The sequence below is a fragment of the Phaethon lepturus genome, unplaced genomic scaffold, assembly GCF_000687285.1.
Source record: "Phaethon lepturus isolate BGI_N335 unplaced genomic scaffold, ASM68728v1 scaffold43138, whole genome shotgun sequence".
In the NCBI taxonomy this organism is placed as follows: domain Eukaryota; kingdom Metazoa; phylum Chordata; class Aves; order Phaethontiformes; family Phaethontidae; genus Phaethon; species Phaethon lepturus.
Window position 1 is genome coordinate 94,266 of NW_010560613.1, and position 13,849 is coordinate 108,114.

Genomic DNA, 13,849 nt, shown 5'->3' on the forward strand with positions numbered 1-13,849 from the left:
GCTTTGACACTTCAGCAGCAGATAAATCTACGACATGATGCAATGGCCAGGTGTAGTCTCAGTTGGCCAGTGGCCACTAATTTACTAGTGGCCATTTCATTCAGCTCAAAAACCAATAAACTAGAAATACTACCCCCCCGCAAACACACACTGCTTGCAGCTCAGCCCTTTTAAATAGATGCTAGCTCTGTCAAAGAACCTGGTACAGTTAACTTGTAACTTGAAATGAAACATTTAAAATTGTAGAGATGTCAACATATGGCTAAAATGCAAAGGAATTTCCAATCCAAAAGCTAAAGGAAGCGTGCAGCATTTTTCAAGAAAAGTGCAAAGTATTAAATAGTGGAAGTTCTTTACCCAGAACATTTCTCTAAATATCCACAGCGTGGATGTGACATTCAGTGTAAAGCTCATTGACACAAAGCACATCATTAATTTGTTTTACAAAGATACCAAGCTAAGTGTACCTGTGGAAAAAAAAAGATTTGGATGATTTGCTTAGTAGAAAACGTGACGTTCACAGCTGGGAAGCCCTACATTCCATTCGGTATAAGCTAAAATATTTATACCATTATCTCAGTATACAGAAAAACAATGACTGCACAGATAAACCATGCTGCTTCTTTACAACAATAAAATGAGATACAGACTTACAATGGGATCCTTGAGATACTACACTTAACAGCAGTATAGTGAAAAATGATCCTTTCCCTTTTCTTCTGTTCCTTTCACACTGTAATTCCAGAGTATACAAAACCCCTATTTAAGTCTCCTAACCTTGATAAGGACTTGATCCCAGTCTCATTCAAGTAAATGGAAAAAGATCTCATAATTAACCTCAAAGATGCACGACTGAGGCACCAAGTGGCAAAGTTACAGGATTGTATTGTAATAATTTATTTGTGAAAATGTTAGGGGTTATTTTCATAAATAGGAGGGGAAAAAAGCTTTTTTTCTTATGGTAGAAAATAGAAGCTAGCTTTGTCTAAAGGTCAACTGTTTCTGCTGAGAATGCACAACGCTGAGACAGCTCTCACATCCTCCCTAATCCAGGCGTTTTCTGGGGTGGTAGCCACAAGGTACTATACAGAAGTTACAAATGCATTTACACTTTCAAAGGGGGAGAGGAAGGAATTAAAAAAAGCTATCTGAGGTTCTGCCAATGTTGGCATGTCTCCTCTTTCAAATATCTTAAACACAGCCTGGCATAGGAGTTTCTCTCATCACCAGAAGGACTTCAATGGACTTCAAATGCCAAACAAATCCCTTGACTCACTGTGTCAACCCCCAAGGGAAGCATTTGCCAGCAGGAAAAATATGAACAAGAATGTCAAGAGTTAAAAAGTTAAATCAGACTGATTCAGCATTCAGATCAAACAACTACAGTTCTTCCTAGATTATTAATGAGCACTCCAAGCTCTGACGCAGACAAGAACCTGCACATCACAGGCATTCCACGAACCCTGGTTTGTCTGCACTGGAACAAAACCTCTGCAAAATATGCACGCCCTCCTGATTTAAAAGCATGCCATCTCTCGTTGCCTCTCTGTCCATACACATGCACAAGACTGTTAGGCACAAAATATTTCCTTCATCAAGGTTACAATCAGCACAACTTTTTCCTGAAATTCTTTCAAATCTTTTAGCATCCATACTAATTTTTACAAAGCTGTTCTAACAAGTAATATTGTGCACAATAAGCACACCTTTCACAACCTTAACAGACAACCAAAATAATGAAAAACCAAAATAGACACAAGAAGAGACAGTAAGTCTTCACACCAGCTGCAAGTTCAAATACAGGTTTTTGGAGATGGTGGAAGGAATACGATGATGCTTCATGCAATGTTAACAGGATCTTGTCAGTTCAAATGCAAAGGGAAGAGCTATTCTAACTGAGCATAAAGAATGTGTCGGGAATCCTAGCAAAAGACAAAGGACATGTGAACCAAAGAGTCAATGTCATCCAACTTTCCTTTTACTTAAAACTGTTTTAACAACCAATTAATAAAACTTGAGACATATGGATAACCATGTCAAATATAGCAGATTAGAAATACCAGTTTTATCCAATGTAGGTACTTAGGGCAAAAAAATCCCCCATACTTTTTGAAGTGCAAGCTCAATGTCTGAAGTTATTCAAAACTTCTAATTTCTGAACCCTTCTTCCGGACAGAATGGCCCTTATCATTAGGCAGGTGGCAGACAGTCCTGCAGATATCAAAAGCTGTCTCTATGGTATCTAGAAATAAACAGTCCCCATAATAAAGTTTTAAACTGGCCTGAGTATTTCTCATGTTGTCAGTGCAAACACCACACCTCCAATGCATAGCTGAATTCTTTTTTTTTTGGGGGGGGGGGGGGGGAAGATAATAATGGATTTATTCCTGTTAAATCTCACAGAGGAAAGTTTTAAGCCTGAAAAGGAAGCCAGCTTGAAATATAGCCAATTTAAACAAAAAATAATTCAGGGTAATTTTAGACTCAACATTCACCCAAGTCTTCTGGCAACCTTCTTGCGGTTTTAGAATCATTTCCTACAGTCACCTTTTACCGCTGTTCTGAAGACCTGCACAAGCATGTTGGGGAAGAGAAAAAGAGAAGTGACCAGTTCTCCAGAGAAAACCATGAAGATGACCATGACCTTGACTTCATATTGCACACATATAAATGATTAAAAAAAAACCTCAGCCAGAAAGTTGCTTGGCACTAGTGTAGTTTTACTACCAATCACTGTGTTTCCTACGGTAAAAGAAGGTGAAATAGAATTTAACATAAGTAGGGATTTTTAAATTAAGAGTGTACATTTAAGAACAGTCTTACCAAAAGTAACTTCTCCTTTGCCAGTCTTGTCAAACAGCTGAAAGGCTACTATGAACAATGCATCTGGAGCACACAGGACTGATTCAAATGCCACAAACTCTTGAAAGGATATCAACCTAAGGGATAAAGTAAAAAGCAAGAGCTATGAAACTACTTGCTTGCAGAAAACTGAAATGCAATACAACATAGATAATACAAAAGAAAAAAGATCACTACCAAAATGTGTATAAAATGTTATCAATAGGGATTAAAACTTCTCCTAAAATGCCCCAGCAACAATGCCGTCAAGAGGCCTTTATATCTCTAGATGGAAATGACTTTGTTGAACAAGGAACTATTACTCTCAGCAAGTCACAACAGAACTTAAAACAAGCAAAGCACTCAGCATGGCTACTCACCTCACCTTTAATGTCTAACTGAACTGCCCTCTGGGGGAGTCTACCTCCCTCCGCTGGCAAGACTGAGAGCCAATAAAGATATGAGTAACTTCCCTCAAGACTCAGTACTTAAAGCTTTTGGAAAGCACATCCATTCAAGACCTACATGATGCTACTCACTTCAGATGGAACCGATCGGAATGTGTTATCTATTTGCTAGCAACTTATTAGTCATCCATCGCAGCCCTCCAGTCCTGCGTGTTGAGTCACAAATTTCAAGCAGTAGTCTGCACGCGCTTCCTCAGCCCAAGAGCAGTTTATTTAAATTCATTATTGCAGCCAGGTTCCTAATACACAAGCGTAGTAGCAGAACACAGATAAAAGCAAAGGTGCCCTTCCTTAAGTTAGTTAACAAGCAGAAATATGTAATTAGACAACTTGGCATTGTTTCCAGCAGTAGATACTTTGATACAGCAAAGACCTTGAGCAGTTCTAATTTCTCTGGGTCACAACCAACAGTTCAAATGGAGATCAAACTCCTATTCTTAAAGAGGCAAAGGCCCTTCTTCTGTTTTGCTACTTTTTTAATGTCTAGGTTATACAGTTTAAAATCGTCTTCAAATGTGTGGCTGCAGGGCCTGCTGGCAGTCTGGGAGGTTTGATTGCCCTCTCTCGAGGCTGCTTTATGTCAGTGTAGCAAGCACATAGCTTTAATGGGTTCACATGGCAGTAGCTGGGCAATAAAGACTTATTTCCAAGAAGCACAAAATTCAGTGTAACAAATATCAAGAAACATACAAAACCCAAATTATTAATTATTTTTTTATTAGAAACTAACTGTATCCTTAGGACTTTGACTCAAAATGACACTGCAGCCGGTTCAATGAAAACTTCCACTCAGTATGCAGTAACAGTGAAGAACATAGTGTTTGAATAAGTTGGGAAAGACATTCATTCCATCAAGTTATGACAATCCATGGCCATACAGCAATTTTCAGTCACCCTGTCTTAAGAGAATTAATTTCAAGTAACACAGAAGTGTGCTTGCTGCACATCAGCGGCCAAACATCCACAGGGTAACAGACTGAATTCCATGAAGAATATGAAAACATGAGAAGATGAACAAAAGAGGACATTAAAAAAAAAAAGAATGGCACAGACAAGGCCAAAAAGCTGTTCTACTTTACCTCCCTCTTACGCATTAAATAAAAGAAAGCATATGTAGAGTCAGAAATAGTCTAACAAATAATTAGCTCTGGGAACTTCCCACCATAGGTTATTATGTAGTGTGAGAAATAAATAAAAAAAAGAAACCTCCTCAGGTATTCTTAATAATAAAATCACAATTGATGATGCCAGTAAACATATAAATATGCCTTAAGCTTTACTGGCAAAGAAGCCAATGAGTTGCTACATATGCACACATTAGCACATGGGGAGGCCATAGAGTCATTTATTTTAAACTTCTTGGGAGCTCTCAGTACTCCGCACTGTTAGACACAGAATACACAGATACTCTTCTATTCTTTAAATAGAAGAAAACTCCCATGTCTCCTAATCCAAAATAAAATTTAAAAAACACAACATTTCCTTCAATTTTAAGCCAATATATCACAACCTACTTAGTTTTGTATTTAGGCATATTTATTGTTACTATGTGACTTAAGGTTATAAAAGCTTATTATATTCATTGCCCATAGCCCATAGGGCTACATACCTGACAACTTCCACAACAGCAAACAGATACAAAACACTGAATTCTTCTGTCCCAAAGATTATAAAACCCACACACAGAAAGAACAGAGCAGACAGAACAAGACTCTAGAATAGGATTGTTTAGAATTAAAAATATAAAATATCTGCCAACACCATTTTGATAAAGCCACTTTTTGTGTGAGTCAACAACCAACGTATGTCCTTATCAACAGATCCCAACACAAACAGTGATGAGAGCACAGGAAAGAAATACAGCACCTATCTCAGCAGAATCCTAGCAACTCGTTAAGAACATATTCTATGTTATTAGGCCTGGATTTGAATAAAACTCCACGTATTAACACTGCTACAAGATTTTATACTGGCAGAAGCATTCTTTGTCAGTACTTGCAAGTAATAAACCCCCCTAGTAAGTCAGAGCTAGATGCTGAAAATAACCCCATATCCATTTTTAAAAACGATTAATTCATAGTACTAGGAAGATTAAAAGTGTACAAATTGTGTGGTTCTAGCCAGACTATTAAAGAAGAGACATTAATATCTGCTGTGCCAGCTGAATTCAAATTAACCCAATTTTTACATGTTAATTAAACCAGCTATTTTCTTCTTATTGTATTTTTGCTCCCTAAGTAGACTAGCCTGCTAGTGATTCCCAACAGATCTATTCTAACAACAATGACGTATTCATTTACTTCTATTATGACCATACAATACAGTAACTGAGCAGTAATTTTTCACAGTCAATTACACGTGTGATTCTTAATGCTTAAAGATGCTGAAATAATACGTACTACATAGCCATATGTTCACTTCTCTATACTGCACAAAGGTAGTTGCCTGGGTAACACATTTTCTCTCCAGTTTAGCATCACCCTTTTGGGTTTAGCATAACCCTTCACTGAATATCATTAGGTGTCATTAAACAGCACATATTAACATGGACTTCAATATACTACTTAAGAATTATTTTATCTAACTAAAAGAAGTGCTCATTTATGTTAGAGAAGCAGAGAAAAGCCTAGTGATTTCAACAGTGCAAAGAGAGGAAGATGAAATGTTTATAAAATTTTACTTTGGTCTTGAAGATATCCTGCCCAACTGGCCAAAGTCTTCCTTCACCTTCACATCCTCATTAACAGTGCCAACACTGCACAATTTATTCAGGAAGATTGAAAAGCTGATATTTTAAAAACACCCACACACAAGAGCTACAGTCCAAACACAACACAAATGGTGCAGCAAGACCACTATTTACTACTCTCTCCTTTCTTCCATGCTGCTGCTTTTGGTGCTCACACCCATGGTATTTGGGCACCACATAGACCATTTCCACCAGAGAAGGTCTGTATGTAGCCATGCAAAGAAAAAAAGCCATTACCCACTGTAACAATACATACAAATGCAATGATGAAGAGGTTTCTTCAGAAATCAATGCATATGTTTTTACTGTATCAGCAATTTAAACATGATAACATAATGGGACACAAATTGAAGCTACATCTATTATTTTACGCTGCAACCTAGGTAAACTAAGTATAGTGTAAATTGGTGCATTAGAGGATAAATTTATATCCAATAATAATGGAAAATGCTGGCATTTCCAAGTGTTATTTTTGAATAGTTTGTCCTTTCTAAAAATAAAGCATACAGTATTTCTCAGTAAAGTGTTAGTTACTACAGTCCAAACAGAGATGTGCAGTAAATACTTATTTTGTTAGACAGATGTTTAAAAGTACAACAAAAGACTGAAAAACAATACGTTACAGTAGGCAAGATGGAAAATGCCTGGCCTGCTGCTGATAGGCCTTGAGAAAGCCCCTGTATTTTCGGGGAGTTTCCAATCCAGCTCAAGGCAAATGAAGCTTTTTCTTCCAACTTAAATTAGGAATGAGAAGCTTAAAGGCTAGGAACCAGTCAAGGCTCTCAAATCTGTTTCACACAAACTACAGCCACTTGATATAACACTTTTGAAAAATCTGTCTTACTACCAACTACTCTGAAAGGCTTCTCTGGCCATGGCCAAGAAAAGTATTTCCTTTTCTTAAAGGAAACCTTAAAAAGATGCTTCTCTAAGAGGACAGAAGGAAAGTCTACCTCCAAATCACCCTATATCCTACCTTAAGATACAGGCAAAACTTGCTCCCATGGCAACAGATATTCATTGAACACCAGAGCCTGCCTTAAGAGGTCTTGTACCTTTATCACACCACTAGCAATGCCTGTAGATACCCTCAAATCCTTAATCTCTGGCAATGCAGTAATTGTGCTAGAACTACATGAGAGATTTTGTCTACGGCAACCACAGTGAGATTGTACGCAAGAGCTACTGTTCTTTACACTTCACACTCAGGACTTCTTCAGTTCTGGTGTAAGCAACTCTTTGCCTATCTATTTGCTCTGCTCATGAGTCAGAAGCTCTTGTGCTGTCTGCCTTTCACCCATGTGACTTACCCATTTTAGTATTTCTCACTGATTACACTTGGTACCTATACCTAACTTCTCAGCAAAATCAGGATGAGTTAAGAAACGTTTTTAATAGTGCTAGGAACAACCCTGGTGGTTCTGGGCTTAGACCCTTTTGGTGAAGAGTGAATTCATGAAGAACAGATGCTTCTTCAGAGCAAAACCAGGATCCAAGACAGTGGATAAATGCTTCTAGAAATACCATAGCAGTATTTTCAGAACCGCGCTATGTTAACCCACTAACACTATAACAAAATTAAGTTGTCATTGGTCTTGCAAGCTACTTTCTATTTTATAGTAGAAATAAAGCTGAATTATTGAACAGACTCTTATGACCTTAACACGTGTAAGACTCTAAACACTGACCAGCCTATTAAAAATGAACACTAACAAAAGCAGTTTTGTACTCACTTTAAAGCTGGGAGCTCTGGACTGCCAAGTTATAAAGAATTCAATAGAAGACCAGTAGGCAGTAGGTCTATTGCCACCCCTAGGAGATTTCATTCCAGGAACAAAAAAGCAAGTGACCCTTGCTTCAGATGATTACTCTGCGAATTACTTTATACACCACTAGAACAAGGTACAAATACCTGGCTAGATGGCAACAAATGCCAGGTTAGAGAAAGATGAATGCTACTCACTTTCTGAACTTTCTCCATTCTTCACATATTAGTCTAGCAACTGAAAAAGAAGACAGCCTCAATACCAGAAAAGACTCTCCAAAGACATGTCAGGAACATGCAGTCCCCTGTCACTGCAGTCTGGAATGCAGAAACAGTCCTTACTCGTGGCAGAAAGTGGCAATTAGAAGCCTCAATACTACACCACAAAACTCCTGCAAGATCACACCAAGTTATGAAATCCCAACTTGTCAACAAGTTCACATAGGCTACAGTTTTACATTTTGCTTTTCCTGACACCAGCTTCTGCTTGTGAGGGAGATCCAAATCACAAGGTATGGATTATACTCTCAATCTTCTTATTACAAAATGGATTTGAAGCTGTGCAATTTGGAAAATGTCATTTTTGCAAGCATCAAACCAGGGAAGAAATCTAAGAAATGTTTAATGTTTTCAGTCAAATGCTATCTGAAGCCACCACTTTCTTGCTGCCATCATGCCAATGTTACCAATACAACCTTTTATAGAATTCTTTTTACCAGGGGTGACAATTATCACATTAACTTGTCTGCAAGGTTTAAGGTGTCTGGCTGCCAGATACATGAAGCTGGCTGAGCAGAAAAGAGAGCACAGAAACCATTGCAAAAGTTCTCAGTTATGCATGCATCTGTTCCCTAGGAAGCCTGCATTCTCTAGTCATGCTTTATTTATCTCACATTTTATTCTCTGCAACCACTGATATGAGTCATTCCTGGAGTCTTCTGGTTTCTAAAAATGCCACAACTACAGACTTTAAGTCCATAGCTAATTATTCTAAAGTTTCTCTAAAGATACTTTAAAGGCAGGGTTCAAAAAATGCATTCATATGGGTGAAGAGACAGCTTGCCTGGGCAAGTACCAAAAGCAAAAGCTAGGATTTCATTAAAGAAGGGGGGAGGAAGATGGAGGGGTAGCTAATCTTGCCTATTGGCAAAGTCAGCCTTTCAAATGCAAACCATGTGCAACCAACTTCACTGCTGTCTTCCCAAGATTGCAAAGTGACTCCCTAAAAACCTTAGTTGTTACTCCTCCCTGTTCAGAGAAAAAACAGTGCATAAACATTTAGCAGTGCTAGAACAAAACAAAGCAGGGGCACTTTTTCTACGATCTCTTTCTACACCATCTAAAGTTATTTTGGATTGCTATTTGAATGTGTTTGTGACAAATACATAAAGTAAACAGAGACAAAAAGACTCATGGAAGGAAAGCAAAAACGGAGTTAGGGGAGCCAGCCAACAAACATAAAAGGTTCAATGAATTAAAAATACATAGTATACAGAAAATGGTTTGCTCAGCTAAATGGTACATGCAGCCCAAAACATTGTTTCTACAGTAGCCACTCAAAAGATACTGTATTCCTTTATGTACCTGCCGGAGGGCAGGGGCAGAGGTAGAGCAAAAACCCAAAACAAGCCCCATCACCCTGCAGGGATCAGATTGTTTTGGAAGAATGGTTTGGTACTTTTTAAATGAACAACATAAAAAGAAAAAAAAAAAAAAACACAAAGAAAACCACTTACCCATCTTTTGTCTGATCCACCACACCTGCAAGGAGCTGTACAGTGCTTGGATTAGGCAAACCATCCCCAATTATCTTCAGGTACCGTGTGACGAAGTCATTTGGAGACATGAAGAATTCACCATTCTTCTCCACACTTGCATACTGTTAAATTAATACAATATTTAGTGCCTCAAATACATCCTTCTCCACCTATTTATTACCACTACCCATAGTTTCCAATCAGGAGCAGGCTTACATTACAGCAGATGAGACAGTTCTGCTCTGAAGAACCTACTGCCCACACCCAAACAGGAGAGAGTAAGTGGGAAGTTACTCAAGCAGCTGCAGGCTTGGCTTCCCAGCCAGAAGAATGGTAGACAGACAATTATTTTTTTATCATGTCAACAATTTCTCCATGGTCATCTAGAAAGCGTTAATAGCCCAGTACCAAATGTTTTCTGAAGTTGAACAAGAAGCAGACGTGCAAAAGCATACGTGTGGCACCTCTGACCCACAGAAACTATAACAGCAACAGGATACTCCAGCATATTTTATTTTTTTGAAATTAGTCCTTTGGGATGAGAAGGTAGGTTTACACCTGTAAAATGACTTTACAGTGCTAGTGGAGTAGATGATCCCACAGGAGTGTCCACCTGGGGGTGCTGTTCTGGAGAAACTCCCACCACATCACCTTTGGCAATGGTTGGTCTATAAGTAAAGAACCTACATATATTCCTTCTTGGTTCAACTGCTGAAAGGAGACCAGAGAATAAGCATTTGCCGAAAAATGTAAGAGAAATCAAGAACTTGGAGACTTCAGCATACTACAGAAACAAGAAAAGGGGTCCAAGACCTTACCAAACACCACTGGCATACGTCGTTACTCCTGCTTTGTACCACAGATACTGACATACTACTCCAGAAACAGCACTCAACAGACCCAAGAGTATTTACTCCCAAGGGAAGCTTCCAGTAACATGTTACATAACAAGGAAAAGGAGTATTGAAATATTTTTAAGATAATACCTGAATAAATAAAACTGCCTTTGTTACTGCCCTTACTCTGATTCCTCAGTCTTCGCTTAAAGTTTAAAGCCCTCATTTTCTGTAGAAGGATAAACTTGAAATCAACCCTAAAAGTGGTTTTCAAGGAAAGAAAAAGGATAAGGACAATAATTAAGAGGAAAAGAAATCCCAGGCAATATTTGCAGAACCATGTGTTAGCTTTAAGGGAAACAGCTCTGTCTCAGGGTAACAAACACACACTGAGAACAGGAAAGCAAGTGTTAATTTCTTATTCTTTTTTAAGGTAAGGTAGGATGATAAACCATTGTTGCAGCTCCCCACAGAGCATTATCCACACTAATGTAACAAATAAATTAGATGCCTATTGCTATTTTTCAGCGTACTTCAAAGACACGTGTTTTGTTTTACATTGCTATGGCTCTGCTAAGGGAAGGAACTGCCAGTTTTCATTTCACAGAGTTACACTGGTGCCTGCAGAGTACCGTTATACCTGCTGTAGGCATATAACTCTCAGAGGGATGCCGAAGTGTAACAGTAAGTAGATTATTTCTTCTAGTGCTATATAAATACAGTCTTCAAGTACAGCAATATCTTCAAGAAACAAGGCTTCAGAGAAGCAAGCCAAAACAAAACGTAACTTGCTTTGGCATCTATATATTGGCTAGCATTTAAGGATTCATGTTTCAATAGACGCTGTTCGTAACGCAAGCTTGCCTTGATACACTGCAAGGAATTTTCAATTGTATACTTTTATAAGAACTAGCAGATCAATTGATTTCAATGTAATCATTTGCAGGGAGACAGAATCTTTCAGAATCCTAGCCTCAAAAACTTTTAACACAGCTGCTATTGAGAAACAAATCAAATAAGTCAGACAGCCTATGCTTCTATATTTCATTTTTTTCTTCCAGGCTAACCCCCTGCTAGGGCACTCAATAACAGAAAACAGCACAAGGTTTCAGTGTCCCCCTGTTTCTTGTCACTGTGATTTACTCGAGTGTATTTGAAATCCAATCACGTACTCTATGCTACATATAGAAAATGACCTTGGAAAATGTCAGCTTGATCACTTTGACTAAAATCTAATCTCTTAGGGGTTATGGTAGAAGACTTAGAAAAAGTAGAGTTACTCTTGGAAATTATCATAACAAAAAGAGAAAAACATCAATTCTATTGGTTTTGGAAGAGAAACATTAAAAAAATGGTTCTTTACAATTGTATTTTTCCCCACTTTGGCAATTATACCCACAGAGAATTTGATATTATACAATAGTACTTAATGGCTTTTTGGTAACTTATTTCTGTACATTTTAGATAGTCAAGTATTAACCAGTTCAACCCCACTTGAAATAAGATTTGCAAACATTTTATTGGGGTTTTGATGTATCAAAAATGCCAAAAGTTGACTGTAATCAACTGTATTTAAACTGATAGCTTCATATTTATTTCTACACAGAGGCTACCATTCCTACATGGGAATCATATTTTTTAATTCTTAAGTGAAGTAGAAAGAATCCCTGTCAAGTTATTTTATACGTGAAGATCCCACAACCTGCAGAAGCAACTGTATCGGCCTCACCACTTAAAATCATCTGAAGCAGCTTAATTAACATTCTGGCCATCGCTTATTTGTAGAGCACAAAACAACATACCACATTCACTCATCCTTTTCCCTTCTCAGTGGTAAGCGGCATGACAATTTCTGTATTACACTGAGCAAAACATTCAGCTCATACTTCACGACTCTGCTTACTGAGACCTCTTCTTTCAGTGGAAGGGGAAGCAGAAAATGATGAAATAGAAACTGGAGGTGGTATTTAGTGTGCTCAACCATGACCCATTCATTCCACCAAAACTGAAAGCTGAGGGAGCTACGATCCTCAGAAACGCAAGAGAGGTGAATACCCACAGGCAGGTAGGAAACAACTTTCATATTATTCTCAGCAAACCAACCAACTCCCTCACCACAACTTAGCGCTGCCTCATATTGCAGAAGCAACCAGGCATCTCTCTGCCATGTTTATTCCCCTCCTCAAAGCTACCATCTTCTTGGGTCAGCAGTCAACTCCTTGTCTGCCTTTGCTGCTGCCTTGCTCTTGCTCTTCAAGCATTTGCTTTTGAAAATTCTGTTATCCCATTCTTTTTCAAGAGTCTTTTTGCTTTCCTGACAGATACAAGTTCCAGGACTTAGTAAGTTAAATCCTATCTTTCTCAACTGAAAATCTGATTTCAGAGCTATAAATACTGACAGTATATGATAAATCTATAAATACTGGCAATATACATAGTGACACCTACACACATTGTTAATAATAGCTCACAAGGGACAATGGAAAACATGCCAAGAAGTGCATGGAGAGTGGGGCATGACGCTGGAGAGAGGAAAGGTGGAGGAAAGAACTTGGAAAGGTATGCACTCTCAGGCATTCAACCCTTTCATAAAAATAATTCAGGTACAACAACTCCCTGTAGCACTGCGGCACCTACCTCCCATATACTCTCCAGATTCACTATTTCTGTACTCTTTTTCGTACCAGACTACCAAACTGATACAGACATCATACTACTAAATCTTAGGATGGTTAGAAATATTTATTTAAATTTAGGAAATGGATCAAGGAAGGAAGGAAGGAAGGAAAGAAGGAAGGAAGGAAGGAAGGAGAAAGTTTACTAAATGGTCTAACAGCAAGGTGTCTATATGAACATTTTACCACTTGTAGGAATAATACCGAAACTCCCACCCCGTTCTCTGAACAATGCTTTTTTTTTCTAAGATAGTAATACTTCTTCTGAGTCAATACAATAATCACTCAGGAATGTATCTGACTTCTTGGTGAGCATTGTTCAATTCTGATAATGGTATTTAAGTCTAACGTGGTAATAATACAGTGAATGATTAATGGTTGGAAAAACTATCAAGAGTTGTATCATGCAATAAAGGAGCAAAAGATACAAAAAATTTACACAGACAGAGTAAAATATTTACTTTATACATACCTTCAAAAATATTGTTTTCAACTCAGCTGGATCAGCTCTCTTGGTTAGAGCCACCTACAAGTAAATACAACTATATTAAATATGCATAATTTGTACAAAAGATGTCAAAGTGTCACTTAAATGGAAGAATTCAAACAACAGAACAAGTGATGAAAATACATGTTCACCTTAGATAAATTAGGTACTACTTTAGCTGGCCATGCCTATTTTACTTATTTCATATTTACACTGTTATTCATCATTTTTGTTGTAACTGCCTCCCTTATGCAACCCTGCAATTCTTAAAC

At 38.0% G+C, this 13,849-nt stretch overlaps 1 protein-coding gene across 1 annotated transcript in view; it reads right to left on the minus strand.

The window, feature by feature from the left end:
- SLC25A13 (solute carrier family 25 (aspartate/glutamate carrier), member 13) overlaps nucleotides 1-13,610 on the minus strand; it is a 74,391-nt gene extending 60,781 nt beyond the window's left edge. Inside the window, exons 1-3 of the mRNA XM_010293721.1 lie at nucleotides 13,563-13,610; nucleotides 9,559-9,701; nucleotides 2,824-2,939 (exon numbers count right to left, since the gene is read on the minus strand). Coding sequence (XP_010292023.1) covers nucleotides 2,824-2,939; nucleotides 9,559-9,668 — 226 coding nt within the window. The 5' untranslated portion in view covers nucleotides 9,669-9,701; nucleotides 13,563-13,610. The remainder of the gene's footprint in view (nucleotides 1-2,823; nucleotides 2,940-9,558; nucleotides 9,702-13,562) is intronic.
- Nucleotides 13,611-13,849: the final 239 nt, after the last annotated feature.